This window comes from Zingiber officinale, chromosome 6A (genome assembly GCF_018446385.1).
Source record: "Zingiber officinale cultivar Zhangliang chromosome 6A, Zo_v1.1, whole genome shotgun sequence".
NCBI classification, from domain to species: domain Eukaryota; kingdom Viridiplantae; phylum Streptophyta; class Magnoliopsida; order Zingiberales; family Zingiberaceae; genus Zingiber; species Zingiber officinale.
In genome coordinates this window covers 115,517,128-115,533,689 of record NC_055997.1, presented here as the reverse complement: position 1 = coordinate 115,533,689, position 16,562 = coordinate 115,517,128, and the positions used below count along the sequence as shown (strand labels likewise).

The window sequence follows — 16,562 nt, the reverse complement described above, 5'->3', positions numbered from 1 at the left end:
AACTCATGAGGCAAGTGGTAATCATAATTTTTTTAAAATAAATTCTTCTCTTAACCGCCACGAGAGGTGAAATTGTGATTGGCCTCTTTGTGGCTGTCATGAGAGGCGAGGTTGCAACCATCCGCCTTGCGGACTCACGGCAAGATTGCGATCGTACTCTCCACGGCTATCGTGAGAGGTGAGATCATGATCGGGCTCTCCGAGGTCATTGCTAGTTCATGACACGGCCTTGACTTCTAACGGATCAACGATGTTGGCTACATTGACTCTAATAGCATCGTGATCCCGGCTCATGAGCGATTGGGCAAGGGCGTCATTATTTTGTTCGAAGCTAATGATGAGAATTTTCTTAAGCATGAATTCTAAATCATATGAACTTAACAACATGGGAAAACAAGAAAATCTAGTCCATAAAAGGAAAAGAGCAAGAGGCGAGTCTTCCGTAGAAGTTAGGTGACGAAATCATAATCATCTCACCAATTGATAGTAAAGATATCTATCAGAATATCTAATTCTATGGGGATCATGCCTTATTTATAACTACTTGGATTTGTTATCAACTAATCAATAATAATGGTGAGAATTAATGGTTTCTACACATATACCCCACATCAAATAACACAAAACCACAATTAGCCTTAACTAGACCACTTAATGGATCATGTTATTGTAGGATCTGTCTGCATCCATAGGGGGTGAATATTGACCTTTCATTTTCTCACTTTTTTCGTTGTTTTTCTATCAAAGTTAGTCGTAATGGAATATCATAAAAGAACTTAAAGACATGAGAAAGAGCACCCGTAGTTTATTTGGTTCCAACTTCTCCATGATCAATACATCTAAGGCATAATCATAGGAGGCGTTCATCTACTAGTTTTTCTCTTTTTCAAAACCTTTCCGAAAACAGAGAACCGGTTATAGTTTATGTATACAAACACGGGTAATAAATTTAAAGCACGTATGTAATAACATAAAAGCAACCCAAACAAGTCATCGCCGGTCGATCCGAAAGGCGCCCCTGAGTGCTAGCACTTCTCCTGGAGTTTCTCTGGTTGCACGAGTAGTCTTGCCACTTTTCTTTGAGTACAAAGTGGTAGACTAGTAGAGAGAATTAATTGTCGAAGGCTATGTTCGTTGTTGCTAATATAGAGTCATTCCAGGCACTTGGACCAGCCCTAGAAGCTTGGATTTCGGTCTCATTCAATATAAATCAGTCGCGGCTTGTCTGATTCTATCATATCCAAGTTCAGCCACTCAGAACTTTTCCGGGCCTGGATCCACTTGGGGCGCCCGGATCCGTCTGGTCCGGGTGGCTGCCTCTAGCTAGTTTACGTATATCTACTCCCTTATTCTTACTTCCAACTCCAGGTTTCTGCATGTAAGACAAATATACATATACAAACAAATAACCTAGCATAATCCTATAAGTCTACCTGACTTATTAGGCTTATCTTTTCCTTGAAGGTCACTCCTCAAAGACTTTATCATCTAAGTATCACTCTCTTTGGATTAAAATGCACTCCTATAAGTCTATCCGATTTACTAGACTTCATATTTGGACTTCCTCCAAAACTATACCACCTAAGACTCACCCCCTTAGGATTTTTGTTTACCAATCATCTGATTACCTTGACCTGCTTAGACTTATTTGTTAATCATTTGGTAGGCTACCCCCTATAAAATACCTTGTCGCCTTTGATTCGTTTAAACTTTTGCCTAACATCCAATTCTCACTAACCTATTAAGTCTTTTTCTTACTAGTCATCCCGTCACTATTGACCTGGCTAGGCTTTTGTTTCACATTCGGTTCTCACTAACATGCTAGGTATTTTCTTTGCTAGTCATCGGGTCACTCTAAACCTGACTAGACTTCACTTTGCTATTTATTCGATCAACTTTTGACCGGACTAAACTTTTTTTTTTTCAAATATTAAGTTTTGTTTGAATTAATCCTTAATCAAACTATCCAAACATTGATATATTATCAAACATCAAAATCCTCATACCCCAAGTGCACCAACACTTCCTAAATGACATAAATCCACATGTTAGAAATACATATAAGCCCATCGAATAGTAAAATAAAATCCAACAGCTAAAAGCCCTAACAAGTAGGAAAAGAGATGTTTGCCTCCGCCTTCTGCGAGGCATGGTGAGGTGGAGAAAGCTGTCGTGATCAAGGACCGAGTCACCGAGAATGCTTGAGCTCGAGTGATAGATCACGGGCCACCAAAGGATTTCTTTCCCTCCCAACTTTGTTGTTTCTCCCTCTTATGTATCTGTTTTCCTTTGTCCTTCTTTTCCCTTTCAATTTTCCATCATTAAGTAAACAGAGAAGTTTAAATAGATGACCCATTTCTCAAGTTGCAATAGTTAAACCACTCTTAGCAATTAAGCACATATTAATTATGGCAGATTGAATTCAGTATCTAAACATCATCACGAAAGATCAATGGAAGAAGCAAAAGAATTAGAAGTTGAAGAAAGAGAGAACCAAGAAGAGGAATTGCAGGTGTGTGTGAATTTATATAACTGCAATTAATGACCACTACCATATTCATATAACCACCGTAAATGGCCGCCACTAACTATGTATTAGTGGTTGTTACTAGTTATGTAAAAGTAGTTAGTGACCACTACTAATCATGCAACCACCACTCAGTACCACAATTAATAATGACCAATATTAGTTATATATATATAACCACTGCTAACCTATTATATTAGGCAAAATATGAGTTGGACTAGTTGGACAATTCAACGAGAACGACATTCGACACACGAAACTCTTGTTTGCACACCTGTCAATCAGTTTTAATACAAATTAGACTCTAGATCTACATTCCTTTGCACGTGGAACGCATAACAAAGAATCTCTTGTCTAATTATATATAATCAATCAACTTATTTACTTTGAATTTTGCATTGTCCAACTGTTTCACCTTTCTATTGAAACTAGTTTTTCTTTTAATCTATTTTTCATTCAACGTACGACGAGATAATTTAACTCTAGAAGAGCAAGTTAGACAAGTATGTTATGTAGGACGGAAGGCTTGGTCAAGCTAAAATATCGGTTGACCAAATCCAAAGCCCTTGCTAGGAGTTCTTGCTAGCTAGTTTGCCCCCTCAATACTTTACACCACCATTTGTTCATTCATGAGAAGTTTTTATGGAGCCCCACGGGGTTATCTGGAGCGGTTAGTACGTAGAAGCTTGCCACTTGAGAGCGTGGATTCGAACCGCGGGGTAGTCAAGGCGTAATTCTCTGGTCCCTGTGCACCTCTTCCCACTGCACACTAACTTCTCCAGCTACCGTGATTTACCTCCCTGGTCAGATTGTTGATTCTAAGATTAGTTAGCTCGTCAGATTTGGATACCTGATTATCTTATTATTTTATTGAAAATCTCCCCCCTTTACTAACTAACTTTGGTGAAACTTAAAATGAATTTACGTTATTATCTTTTTTTCTATTCACTTTAAAAATAATTCCAAGGTTTATTAGTAATTCCACAAGCGAAACAATCATTGATTTAGAGTTCGAGACTCAGTTACGACGTATTATTATGATTTTTTCTCATCATTAATTTTCTCTGGTTGTTTTATATAAAAAAAATATAATTATCTTTAGTCCCACATCTTAGAATTGACAACACTAGGATCAAAGAAATTTCTATAAATATTTTAGGCCGATGTTAAAAAATATACTTTTCTTTGTTTTTTTACTAAGATAAGTATAATATTAAATTAAATTAATTTTTTGCATAGGGAAGTCCGTTATATTAGTTTGTTGTTGGAATTCTCTAGTGTCACATACTAGAAAATCCAATTCGGATTTTCAAAGACTCAAATAATTTATATATTATTATATTACACAGCGTGTGCATAATCACACTAGTAGACTCAAATAATTTATATATTATTATATTACACAGCTAGAAGTTTCCTGGAACCCCGGGGCTTGGTTTGGTGGTAAGAGACATGGTGCATTCCTAAACAATTAGGTTCAATTTTCACACATGACATATTTATTAACTACCGGGGATGCGGGTCGAATGTATACCGGATTATCCATCTCGAGGTTAGTCGGCTCGTAAGAACGGGATGGGATACCCGACTAAAAAAAAAATTTGAGAAATTTCCATGAAAACTTTAAAAGGATCGGAGGAAGAATTTCTAAGAGCGGAGGGCATTGAAGCTCCTTGAGTTCGAGCTCTCATAGGATGAACACCAGCCTGCCGGTGCTGGGAGTTCGGGGACGGCACAGAAGGCAGAGGAGCTTTTTCAGGCCCTCACACAGCGCCTTGATCGTTGATTGATGAGCGGAACGCCCTTGTTACACTTCGTGCACTGATGAGACCATGCCGCCGGCGATCGTGATTGTCGGCGGTGTTGTCTTCGGCATCTCCTTCGTCCCATGAGAAACCAGAGTTTCTCTAATAATAATAATTTTGGGGTTTCTAAATTTTATATATATATATATATATATATGAACTTTGCTCAATTTTCATCCGTCGCCATTCATCATCAGCAATGCAATGCGATGTACGTGTAACACATCCTCAGATGAACACACACGACGAACAAATTAAAAAATTGATTAGAAGATCTCTATCGATCTCTCCACCCCCCTCAACACTCCGGCGGGAGTCCCTGAGGAAATCGGCTCGCATCGTCACAGTAGTTGTATATCATGTGCCCCCTCTGCACCCGCCTCATCTTCCTCCAGCTCTCTGAGTCCAGCTCTTGGTTCCACCACCCGAAATTGCTCGAATTGCAGCCCGAATGCGAATCCGCATCGTCGACGACGACGCACGCGTCCACGGTGAAGTTCCGGTACGACGCCACGAACGGTGCCTTGCTCCAGTCGGTCTTCACTCGGCCGCCCATGGTCGCCCAGTCCTCGCCGTCCCACAGGGTGGAGTAAACCCTCATGGGCTTTTGGTCGGGAAAGGCCACGCCCTTGGACTCCATGTTCCTGAAGTCCCTTATGGGAGTCCCATCCACGAGAAAGCTGAAACGATGCATCAAAATCAAATCTTGGTGAGAAAATCCAAACTCCTCAGCCTCCATTCTCGTGTTCGATCCGTCAAAATCAAATCTTGGCGAGAAATAATCTGTAGATATATGTATGTCGTCTCACATGATGTGTTTAGGGTTCCAAAGGATGGAGTAGGTGTGGAAGTGCTTGGTGGGATCGAACCAGAGCTCGAACTGCATCTCCCTGTTGCCCATCCCCTGCGTGTAGATGTTGGTCTGGAGAGTGTAAGGGGATCCACTGGCATTGCCGAGGAACTCGAAGTCGATCTCGTCGTGTGTGCTCGTTTGCTCTGTATTCTGTGTGTCCGACGACAGCTACAAAATGAAATGGTAATGGATCGATTCATTTGAATTGAATATAATTAATATTCTGAACTATATATACGAGGCGAAGGGAATCGTAATTGTACGTAGAAGGTGGTGACGGTGCCGGCGGAGTCGCCGGAGATGAGCCTGATCTGCATGTCCATGCGGCCGAAGAGGTAGTAGTTCTTCGACTGGAAGCCGGAGCCGGAGTACTTATCGAGGGAGAGGGTGATGAGGCGGCCGTGGCGGAGGATCTGGCCGCGGCCGTCGCCCCAAGTGATGTCGACGTCCTCGTAGAAGTTGCCGCCGCTGCCGGCAGCGGCGACGACCAGCACCACGGAGCAAGTCGCCAAGGAGATAATTCTGATCAGTGCCGACGACGCCATTGTGAGCGCGTGAAGGAGCTCAGGGAGCCAATGGGCGAGGGAGGAGACGATATATGTGGATCGAGGAGGAGGTATTTATGGTGGCGCGTGGCGGACGCGGCCGTGGCGGTGGTGATTCAAACTTGAAATCGTGGGTGGAGCGGGGAGGGAGGAAAGGTTGGATTAAATTAGGTCCGGTTCGAACCGCCGGTTCGACTCAATTGGACCAACAGATGGCTGGCCGCGAATAGCTCCGGCAACAACGCAAAATATCAAAAATTTCAAATTATGCCTTAAAAAAAATGCCTTACAATTTTTATGTACACAAAAACTAAAAGTAATTTATTTTATTTTAATCTCAAATATACATAAAAGTTATTCAACTAGTTACTCATTCATTTATATATTAAACTAAATTAAAAAATATTTATTATTAATGTGGCCAATACGTGGAGTTTCAACTCCAATATCTTAGTTCAGATCTTCTGTCTCCATTTCTCTTTGTCCCCGTGTTTCATTGTCGATTGGACGGATCATATTATATTTCAATACATCATGACATCTTTAAGATGTGTGCAGTATCCTCGTGATGTGCAAGGCATCCTTGAGATATAATCTGACCCGTCCGATCGGCAGTGGGACATGGGGACAGAGAGAAATGGGGACAGAAGATCTGAACTACCAATATCTCACATGACAACATCCTACATTTTTAGTTCGGATCCTCTGCCCCGAACTTTCTCTGTCCCCATGTCCCACTGTCAATCGGACGGTCCAGATTACATCTCAAGGTATCATAGCACATCACAAGAATACTGCACACATCTTAAAGATGACATGATACTTTGAGATATAATCTGGACCGTCCGATTGACAGTGGAACATGGGGACAGAAAAAATTCGGGACAGAGGATCCGAACTACTATATTTTAACTACCAAAACTGTCGTGGCTTGTCTTCTCAAGACATTTGAACTTGCAAGTTGCAACAAATTTACATCCACACACCTTGTTGTCCATATATAGAAAAGATAGAAAGTTAGACACATTAGCGACCGAAATTTTCGTCTAATCAACCTTTTTCTTGTAATGGATCCTCTATATAACTCTATCTCTCAGGTAATGTATATCCTCACACGTACAATAATGGCTAAGTCTTTTATTATGATCGTCCTCTTTCTCGTGTCTGGCCTCATTCTGAGTTCATCAACTGTGAAAACAATGGCAGCGGCACCGATGGCAGCACCAGCGGGAGCGCCGGCGGGGGCACCGGCGGCAGGACCAACACAAGAAGAAAAGCATTATGAGCTGGGTGTGCCCTTGTTTAGGCACAGAGACAGACCAGGAACGTTTGTAAAAGAGACCGAGATGAATCGCAAGTAATTAACAAAAAATGTATGTGTCCATGAACCGAAAAATCATCTGAAATGATCAATGTAAATCATGCTTGATTGATTGTGTATCTTTGATAATATTTAATTAATTAATATTTGTTGCATTAATTTGCAAAGTATTTTATCCAAAACAGTCGATATCGTTAACAAATGGAAAATAAAAAATAATTCCAAATTTAAATTAACTATAACTATGTTTAAACGGGAAAATCCACAATTTACGAAACTACCCTCCTCTCACGTGGAGGTCAATTCTGTAATTTACTTGAGCTTTTCCAAATCTGGCCGCGGCCTCTTCCGATGGCGATGTGGGAGGACGGCCGCTTCACCCTCCGAAGACCCGTGATCTGAGAAGTACCGCCGGAGAGGAAGCCTCCTCCTCCTCTTTATCCGCAGCCGGCGTCTTCGGTATCTTTGCTAGGGTTTTTATGGGCTGCCTTCGCCAAAGTCCCAAACGACATCTTCTGCGATTTATTCCATAGATGAATTAAAAGGAAGGTTGTAAACTTTTTTTTAGTGTGCATAAGTTGAGAGGTTGTTTGGTTAATGGATTTGAGAATGAGAGAATGAAATAATAGTAAAATATAGTATTTGATTTGTGGGTTTGAAAATGATAATTTAAAAATAATTTTGAGATTCATGGGAATCAACTAAACGCATATAACTAGATCAGTTCATTTCTATTCTTATTTTCATTCCATTTTACTATCAAATCCATAGCCATTTCAATTATTTAATCACCTGAGTTTTGGATGTATATGATAAGCGAATTAGAGGGAAGATCGTCTACCTTCATAATTAATTGGTGAAGCTTGGACCTAAATTATTAAAAAAAATTAAAAAAATCAATTGCTAAGGATATTATATATCACCCTCCCTTCTAGGATAAGAGAAAATTTTGTTTTCCCCTTAATTTTTGGATGTGAAATTCCTCTCATTTTTTTGGTAAAATTTAGAGAGCCTTTGATTTACATATTTTTTATTTTCATTTTCTAAATACATATTTTTTTTTCTTTTCAAAAAATACTATCTCCTTTATTAAAAAACAGATGTAAAAAATTAAATCAAAACACTAACAAACTCTCTCTCAGTGTTTAAAACTATTATGAGTGTATAAATAAATTATCATAACTTTAATATTATATTTTTTAATAATTTAGATGTTCGAATTTGCCCAATTAATTTTAAAGATAGATGTTTTTTCTCTCTAATTCAGTAAATTCAATTTATGATCTAATATCATATCGAATTAAATAAAACTCATCATATTTTATCTACTTAAATGAACATGGAGATTCCTAATTTCATTTATTCCCTTTATTTTAAAAAAACTAAAATATTAATTTGTGAAATTCAAAACGTTGGTGTTTGAACATGGTAAATAGGACTGTAAATGAATTAAGTGTTCATGAACAAGTTTGGTGTTCGACTTAGTAAGTACTTGTTTATGTTCGTTTAATATACACAAGATTAATTAAATAAAAAAGTTTGAACAGCACGTTAAACTAAACAAAAAAGCTTGAATACATATGTATTCAGCTTGTTAACGTTCGTGAACAACGTTCGTGAATAATATTCATGAATCATATTCATTAATAAAACTCTTTTTAATATGATAAATAAATAATAAAATAAAATAAAATAAATAAATTTAAATTATCAATCTCAATAACCAATTAAACAATTAAAGTTTTCAAACAATCAAATAAACTTGAATCGAGAGCTTGATAATATCTAAACAAACTAAGCTTGAACCAAGCTCAAGCCAAGTTCGAACCAAACTCAAGCCAAACTTGAATTGAGAGCTCGATAACATTTAAACAAACTAAGCTTCAAAAAAGCTCAAGCTCATAAAAAATAAACCAAGTCAAGCTTGAACAATAATTTCAAAATCTTGGTTCATTTTAAGCTCGGCTTGACTCGACTCTGTTACCTTATCAAACAAGATTGAACACCCCAAAGCTCAGCTCAACTTAATTTAACTCGACTCGTTTACAATCCTAATGATAAAATAAGTGTTTAAGTGAAGGCATCTGAACGTTAATATATTATATTTATCACACATCTTCAAATAGTATATCACTTAGCTTTTTTCTATATTAACATACTCATATTCATTTTAATTATTTGTAGATACTACCATCTATTTATTTATTTTTATTCATTATATTTAAAATTTTTTTTTAGTTTTTTAAAAATATTATATAAAATATATTCATTAAAGAATTGAATATTATTAATATGTGAATAATATAACACCCATCTATGTTAGTTTGTAACATCATTTATGTATTATAATACTCATATATTATCCCTAATATGGATGTCCTTTTATTAATTTGAACGTTAGTTAATATGTTACATTTTCAAAAAAAAATAATGTCACATACTTATTATATCAACACTTTTTTTTAATTAACACACTTTATATCTATTTAATATTAATACTCATTAGTTATATTTTGTTTATAAAATATATTCGTTGACTATGGATATTATAATACCATCGGCGTTGATTGTAATATTATTTGATGCCTTAAAAGAGGTACATACAAATTCTTGGATTGGATTGAGCCGTTCCAACGTTTCAAATGTGGTCTAACTTTTGTCCAAAATATTGCTAGAGAAGAACTATTTATAGAAACTGCTAAGTGCGCGGCTGTCCACAGCGATTTGTAAGGGCGAACATGATTTTCAGAGAGGAACTCTCCATGAAAGTCGCTATATGGATGGTGACGATTGACTTCACTCTCGATCCCACGGTTGTAAAAGAGACTCCCCTATATATTCCGACTGGATCCCTTCTTCCTTTCGTCGGAAGCGTATATCTCCATTAGCTTCGAAGCGTCGAAAATTGTATATTTTATTTTATTTAAATAAGGCCATTTCAGAATGGCCGCCGGACACTCCCCGCTTCTCCGCCTCTGGCTCCCCTTCCTCCTCCTCCTCTCCTCCGCCGTTGCCTTCGACGTCATGGAGATCCTGCAACCCTACACCGACTACTCCACCTTCACCAAGTACTTGACCGACTTGAAGCTCGTCGACGTCATCAATGGCCGTCAGACCGTCACCGTCCTCGTCCTCGACAACAAGGCCGTCTCGGCCTTCTCGTCTCTCTCAGGCGACAGCCTCAGGAAAGCCGTCTCCTTCCACGTCCTGCTCGACTACTACGACCCCTACGTCTTGGACCGCAACTTCAATAAGTCTGGCATTATCCCCTCCCTGGGGGGCGACTTGAAGTACAACGAGTTGGCCGGACAGAAGATGGTCTTCGGCGTGGACGTCGCCGGGGCTCCGCAGGATTGCAGCCTGATCAAGGTCGTCGGGGCGAGGCCTTATAATCTATCGGTCCTCGAAGTGAGCAAGGCCATTATGGGGACAGGTGATGCCAGCGGTGCTGCCTCTTCGACCAACGCTCCACCAGCAGCGACAACTCCCGACGGCTCCGCCCCACCTGTTGCCTCCGCGGAGGCACCGAAGGGTAGCTCTGCCGCCGCTCCGGCGACGGGAGCGTCAAGTGGAAGCAGCACCGCTACCTCTGGTGAAAAGGCAGCGGCTCCCACTGCGGCAGAGGCGCCGAAGAGTGGCGGTAGCTCTGCAACTTCGACAGCCACAGAGGCTCCCACTTCTGCAGAGGCACGGAAGAGCAGCAGCTCCACTGCTCCTGCAACATCTGAGGAAGCGAAGAGCAGTGGATCCATTGCTCCGGTGGCAGCGGAGGCTCCAAAGAGCAGCCGCGGCTCTGTTTCATCAGAAGCTCCAAAGAGCAGCAGCGGCTCTGTTTCATCAGAGGCTCCAAAGAGCAGCAGTGGCTCTGTTTCTTCAGAGGCTCCCAAGAGCAGCAGCGGCTCTGTTTCTTCAGAGGCCCCCAAGAGCAGTAGCTCTGATTCTTCAGAAGCTCCGAAGAGCAGTAGCTCCTCTGTTTCTTCAGAGGCCCCCAAGAGCAGTAGCTCTGATTCTTCAGAAGCTCCGAAGAGCAGTTCCTCTGTTGCTTCAGAAGCTCCGAAGAGCAGTGGTGGTGCTTCTTCAGAGGCTCCCGAGATCAGTTCCTCTGTTTCCTCAGAAGCTCCTAAGAGCAGCGCTAGCACTGCAACATCCCAAGCTCCAACAGCATCAGCTCCAGTCAGTGGCAGCTCCTTGGCTCCAAAGAGCAGTAGCAGCTCCTCTGGTCCGGCGGCCGCAGAGACACCAAAGAACAGCCTCTCCAATGCTCCAACAGCAGCCTCTGAGGCTCCTCGGAGTAGCACCACCGCTTCTTCTCCAACTGCCTCAGAGGCTCCAAAGAGCAGCAGCATCTCCACTCCTCCCACGGCCGCTGAAGCTCCAAAGAGCAGCGCTACCTCCTCTTCTCCAACGGCCGCAGAGGCGCCAAAGAGTAACAGCATCTCCGCCGCTCCTTCAGGCGCCCCCAAGAGTGGTCCAACTGCACCTTCCCCCGCGAACAAGGGAGCGGCCCCCGCCGGCGCGCCCAAGAAGGCCCCCGCCGCTGCTCCCAGGAATGAGGATCGGATGGGGACTAACGCAGAAGGGCCGGTGGCGGACGTGCCGGTGACAAGCATCGCATCGACTCCCTCGTCGGCGGAGGCTCCTGGTCCGGTGGGGGATCATGCCTCTGGTTCCCCGAGCAACGGAGTGGGAATGTGTACCATGATTGGGTTCGCCATGGGTTCTACCCTTCTCCAAGCTTGGCTTTGATTGGTTTGAAGAGAAAGAAAAGGAGAAAGGTTTCAATTTGGGGCGGTTTTGAAGTACCTCAAAGTCAAATATGAGCAACAATTCAACATATGTATGGATGTATTATTTTCATTTTTTATATATTTAAAATGAAACAACGCGCCAGTTCAATTTTGGAAATGAATTTGAAATTTAGCACTTTTATAATTGAATTTACTCAACCTTTAAGATCATTTTTCATTTATACATGCATGTCATTTGAATCCTCTCTGTGTTTATTTTGTATTTATTAATCAAGTTATCCAATTCTTACTATTCTTTTAATCCCGAAGATACGGTCCGGCCTCACATATTCATCACCAAGCAACATCTCAAGTAATTCGAGTATCGCAAACGTTAGATATTGTTAAGATATGAATAAACTAAAGAGAGAGGGGTTGAATAACTCACGTTGCTTTTTTAATTGTCATCGGAGTTATAATGTTGTAGTAGGATATCTAGATTGTTTCTTAGGTATTCGTGGTTGTTTCTTAGGTATATGTGGTTCGAACCTCAACTACGATATATTTGTAGAAATTTTTCTTCCAAATGAGTAGGGGGAGGGTATAATCAAAGGATGTTGGGCTTCTGGACTGACCGCCACGTGTGCTTCCTGATTTACCCTGATGGCCGGTAGAAAATTTCCGTAGGACCGGACCGGTCACCCCAGGCTTGACGTTAACCAACCTGGTTAATCATATTTTTTTAATTATTAACATCTTATATTTTACTTGATTTCTATCTTCTTGAGGTATTAATCCAAGGGTTCACTCCTCACTCATAACTTCACTATGAAAACTTCCTTTCCAGAGACGAAGAAACCTTGTATAAGCTCAAATACGAGAATAGAAATAAGAAAACACAAACAAGATTACACAAGAAATTGAAAATAATTTTACAACAATGAACCTTGCTTATGCTTAGTCTTTTCTTACTTTGGTTAGCCTCTCTTGATGCTTGAAAAGTACAACAACACTTATTGTCAAAACCTCAAGAACCGACGTCTTCAAATGTCCACCAGCTCCTCTTTTCTAAAGTTCCTTTCAAGCTGAAAAATATTGCCTAATCGATTGACGTTATGCTCACTCGATTATTACTTCAGTTTGACCGTTTCAAGACTTGTAGAACAGTTCTTTTTTGCCTGACTAATCGATTAGTGAGTCGTATTAATCGATTACTAACTTCAATTGATTGTGAAACTTTATGTTATTCGTGAAAACACTTCAATCGATTAACCTAATCAATTACAACCCGCTGAATTGATTGTACTAATCGATTCCAACATCTTTTGTTCTCTCATGAAAAATGCCCTAATTGATTAGCTCAATTGATTGGTGAAGTCTGAATCGATTGCCTCAATCAATTCCAGGTCTTTCTGTTCTCTTGTGAAAATCGTCCAATCGATTGACCTATGCTGAATCGATTGATCTAATTAATTCGACACACTTGTCAAACTTCGTAAAAGCAACTCTCAATCGATTTTCTTGGGCCAATCGATTACCCTAAGCGATTGCTCAACCTTAATACCTGAAATCTAAATTTAGGGTTCTTTTGCCCAACATCCGGTCAACGTTAACTTGTCAAGATTTTTTTACCAAGTGTTCTATCAACCTTTGATTTTTTTTTTTTTCACCTTGTGTCAAGTGTCCGATCAACTTTTAACCCACTTAAACTTTTTCCTCACCAACTTCCCATTGGACTCTCCCTTGTTTATATCCATTTAAAACTAGTCACTAGGTAGACTTCTCACTTACTTAACCTCAGTTAAGATTTTCCCTTCCTTGACCTCTAGTTAGGATTTTCTGTTGCCTAATATCCAGTTAAAAATTTTCATTGTCTAGCCCTGCTAGGACATTCATTGCTTAGTTTCTTATTAGATCTTCCAGTGTCTAGTGTCGCTAAGACTTCCATTGCCTAGTTCCCAATTAGATTTTTCATTGCCTAGTCCAACTAGAACTTTCTATTTGTCTAACCTCTAATTAGGATTTTCAAAGTTAAATATCCGACCCTCTCTTAACTGACTTAATTTCTCTCTCGTACATTATCAATTATTGAAACTTAAACTCAAGTCAATCTGAACTTAGTAAAACTGGTCAACTTTGATCTTAAAACGATTACACCAACACCTATATCATTTGCATATTTATAAAGAGATATACGATTAGTATTCACAAATATAGAGAAAATGGAACTAAACATTACAGTGATTACAATTCAAGTTTACTTTTGCTTAACAACGTACACTCACATTATCAAAATTAATTATGAAAGGGTCTGATGTTTATTAATGAGGTTCTTTTTGGTGACTGCAATGATCATGAACCATAGTAATGACTTAGATTGGGTGGGGTCCGTGGGGAAACTAAACCATATATAGTCCTTTGTACTCCAAATTAAATCCCCATTTAAGCAAGGATAACATAGCTAGGACCTCACCAAGTTCGCCTAACTAAGCACTTGAGGCTATTAAAGGAGGATGATAGAGTTTTTATTTCTTATAAAATACAAGTGATCTAAAAACATATTCAACAAATAACATATTTGTGATGATTCCATGCTTCTCAACAATATGATTTTTCACGTGCCCAAGTATTTGAGATCCCCCTCATTTTATCTGTTATCCCAATCTAAACATATTGATCGCTTGACACAAAGGAACCTTTACTTCAAAGAGTTGAATCGATAATCTATAGCATTGAAGTTTTTACTTTTATACTAAAATGATGATTATATCCATTTCAGATGTTTCTTATAATACTGTTTATATTAAACTTCTTGTATTTCTTTAAAAGTTGAAATATCAATTGTCATTTAAAATTTTATGTCAAGTCGATCCTAAGTAATGCTGTTAATCTTAAATATAAACATTTAAATAAAATATATTTCAAAATATCAATGATAGAAATGTACGTATTGTGCTCATAATTTTTCAAAAAGCCCGAGAAAATTCATTGATGGGCAAAACCCAGATCAATTGTCCAATTAGACTCCTCCAATATCAATTAAATATGACAAAAATAATCATTTGTTAAATTAATCAGTCGTTCAATGGCCACACCAAGCCAATCATTAAACCAATTTTAAAATAAAAATTCAAGGTGTATATTTATAGCAAGAGCGCGCCGGCGGTCACCACGATGAGCCCTGCGCCGACGCTGGCGACCCGACCGGCCAAAGATTTCTCGTCGTCGTCTTTGGCGTCGTCTTCCGATGTTGCCGGCGCATCCGAGTCGCCGGCCGGAGCTAGCCCCGGCGAGTCTGCAGCAGGCGCCGGCGAATCCGCCGCCGGCGCGTCAGCATCGGGCCCGGGAGCGTCGGCATCGGGCGAGTTGGCTTCCGAGTCCTCATCCAAAGGGGCCGGCGACGGGACGAGAATCTCCGGCTGGACGTTGATGGGGGGGCCGAAGGGCGCGAGCGGTGCTTCGGTGATGCCCGCCGGCACGACGGCGCCGCTTATCTGGAGTACCGAGATGTTGTAGGGCCTGGTGGCAACCTGCTTGACGTAGGTGGCGCTGAGGGGCGCGCCGTGGACGCCGGGGCCGAAGGCGAGGCGTCCGTCGGGGAGGCGGGTGAAGTTGAGGAAGCCCATGTTGTTTTCGGCGACGCCGGTGGTCTGGTAGAGGGTGGTGAAGAAGGTGGACTGACGGCGGAGGGAGTGGATCTTGACTTTGTCGTAGTAGTCGAGGATGACGTGGATGGAAAGGACACTCTTAAGAGTGTCACTGTCGAGGAAGGAGAGGGCGCCGGCGGCGGAGTTGTCGACGACGAGGACGGTGATGGTCTGCCGGCGGTTGATCTCGTTGGCAACGGTGGATTCGGTGAGGAAGCTGTTGAAGGTGGAGAAGTCGGGGAAGTCCTCGAGGATGCGGGTGATGTTATGGGCGGCGGCCGGAGAGTGGAGGAGGGGGAGGAGGAGGAAGGGGAGGAGGTGGAGGAGGAGTCTAATTGCCATGTTGTATTTATTGAAGGCTTGATGAATATTATTTATCAATGCAGGGGGGTAGAAAGGGGTAATTTATAGTAGGAGAGGGTAGCCAAGGGTTTGCCATATTTATAAATGTGAGATCAGTTTAGGGCTGTAGGGTTTGCTATATTTAGAAAAGAACATTTTAATCGTTCAAATAGAGACGAGTGTTCGGAGAGAATTTAATGTCGGAGGGGGTTTATTTTGGATTTGTGTGATATATTTTAGGGATTAAATTTTCTTTGGTCTCGTGGTACATTGATTTTAATTAAAGTAGATGGTTTTTTTTGTTAGTTCCAACATAATTAATTCATACTTGAAAAATAACTTTAAAAATATTTTTTTTCATTTAAAATTTTAATTTAATTTTTCTTATTTCTCACAGTTTACCATTGTACCATGCCGTGAAAGCGGTAAGGCTATCGAGCTTTTTCAAATCAAATTATTTTTGGAGATGAATAATTTGATTCCATAATTTTTTTTATCAGTTATTAAGATAAATTAAGAAATATTTACACACACTCACTTAAAAATGACGGTTGATACGGTGCATGATTGTGGAGTCAGTAAAATGATGTGATTAGAAGTCAAGATCATAAGATGGTCAGAAGTTAAGCTTACGTGGAGGTTAGAAGTCTAGCCTACGTGGTTGGTCAAAAGTCAAGCTTATGTGGTTGGTCAAAAGTCAAGCTTATGTGGCTGGTCAAAAGTAAAGCTTACGGGGGGTTAGAAGTCAAGTTTACGACCATAGTCTCAGCTAACGGGGCGGTCAAGGGAGAAGAT

At 40.6% G+C, this 16,562-nt stretch overlaps 3 protein-coding genes across 3 annotated transcripts; 1 reads left to right on the top strand and 2 right to left on the bottom strand.

Moving 5' to 3' along the window:
* Window positions 1-4,630: 4,630 nt before the first annotated feature.
* LOC121997586 (probable xyloglucan endotransglucosylase/hydrolase protein 23) lies at window positions 4,631-5,730 on the bottom strand. Its single transcript, XM_042552081.1, has 3 exons — window positions 5,449-5,730; window positions 5,142-5,353; window positions 4,631-5,012 (listed from the first exon to the last, which is right to left on the bottom strand). Exons 1-3 carry the CDS (start codon window positions 5,728-5,730, stop codon window positions 4,631-4,633), a joined length of 876 nt encoding a protein of 291 aa, XP_042408015.1.
* A 4,264-nt stretch (window positions 5,731-9,994) lies between these two features.
* LOC121995195 (uncharacterized protein YMR317W-like) lies at window positions 9,995-11,797 on the top strand. The gene has a single exon (XM_042549001.1). It carries the CDS (start codon window positions 9,995-9,997, stop codon window positions 11,795-11,797), a length of 1,803 nt encoding a protein of 600 aa, XP_042404935.1.
* A 3,124-nt stretch (window positions 11,798-14,921) lies between these two features.
* On the bottom strand, window positions 14,922-15,767 carry LOC121995194 (fasciclin-like arabinogalactan protein 3). The gene has a single exon (XM_042549000.1). It carries the CDS (start codon window positions 15,765-15,767, stop codon window positions 14,922-14,924), a length of 846 nt encoding a protein of 281 aa, XP_042404934.1.
* Between the last annotated feature and the right edge of the window lie 795 nt (window positions 15,768-16,562).

Excerpts from the sequence above, each read along its gene's own strand:
- LOC121997586 (XM_042552081.1), bottom strand. The coding sequence starts at position 5,730 with ATGGCGTCGTCGGCACTGATCAGAATTATCTCCTTGGCGACTTGCTCC. Across the intron at positions 5,354-5,448 it reads GCACCGTCACCACCTTCTAC|CTGTCGTCGGACACACAGAA; the intron begins GTACAATTACGA and ends TTCATTTTGTAG. Across the intron at positions 5,013-5,141 it reads TGGAACCCTAAACACATCAT|CTTTCTCGTGGATGGGACTC; the intron begins GTGAGACGACAT and ends GCATCGTTTCAG.
- LOC121995195 (XM_042549001.1), top strand. The coding sequence starts at position 9,995 with ATGGCCGCCGGACACTCCCCGCTTCTCCGCCTCTGGCTCCCCTTCCTC.
- LOC121995194 (XM_042549000.1), bottom strand. The coding sequence starts at position 15,767 with ATGGCAATTAGACTCCTCCTCCACCTCCTCCCCTTCCTCCTCCTCCCC.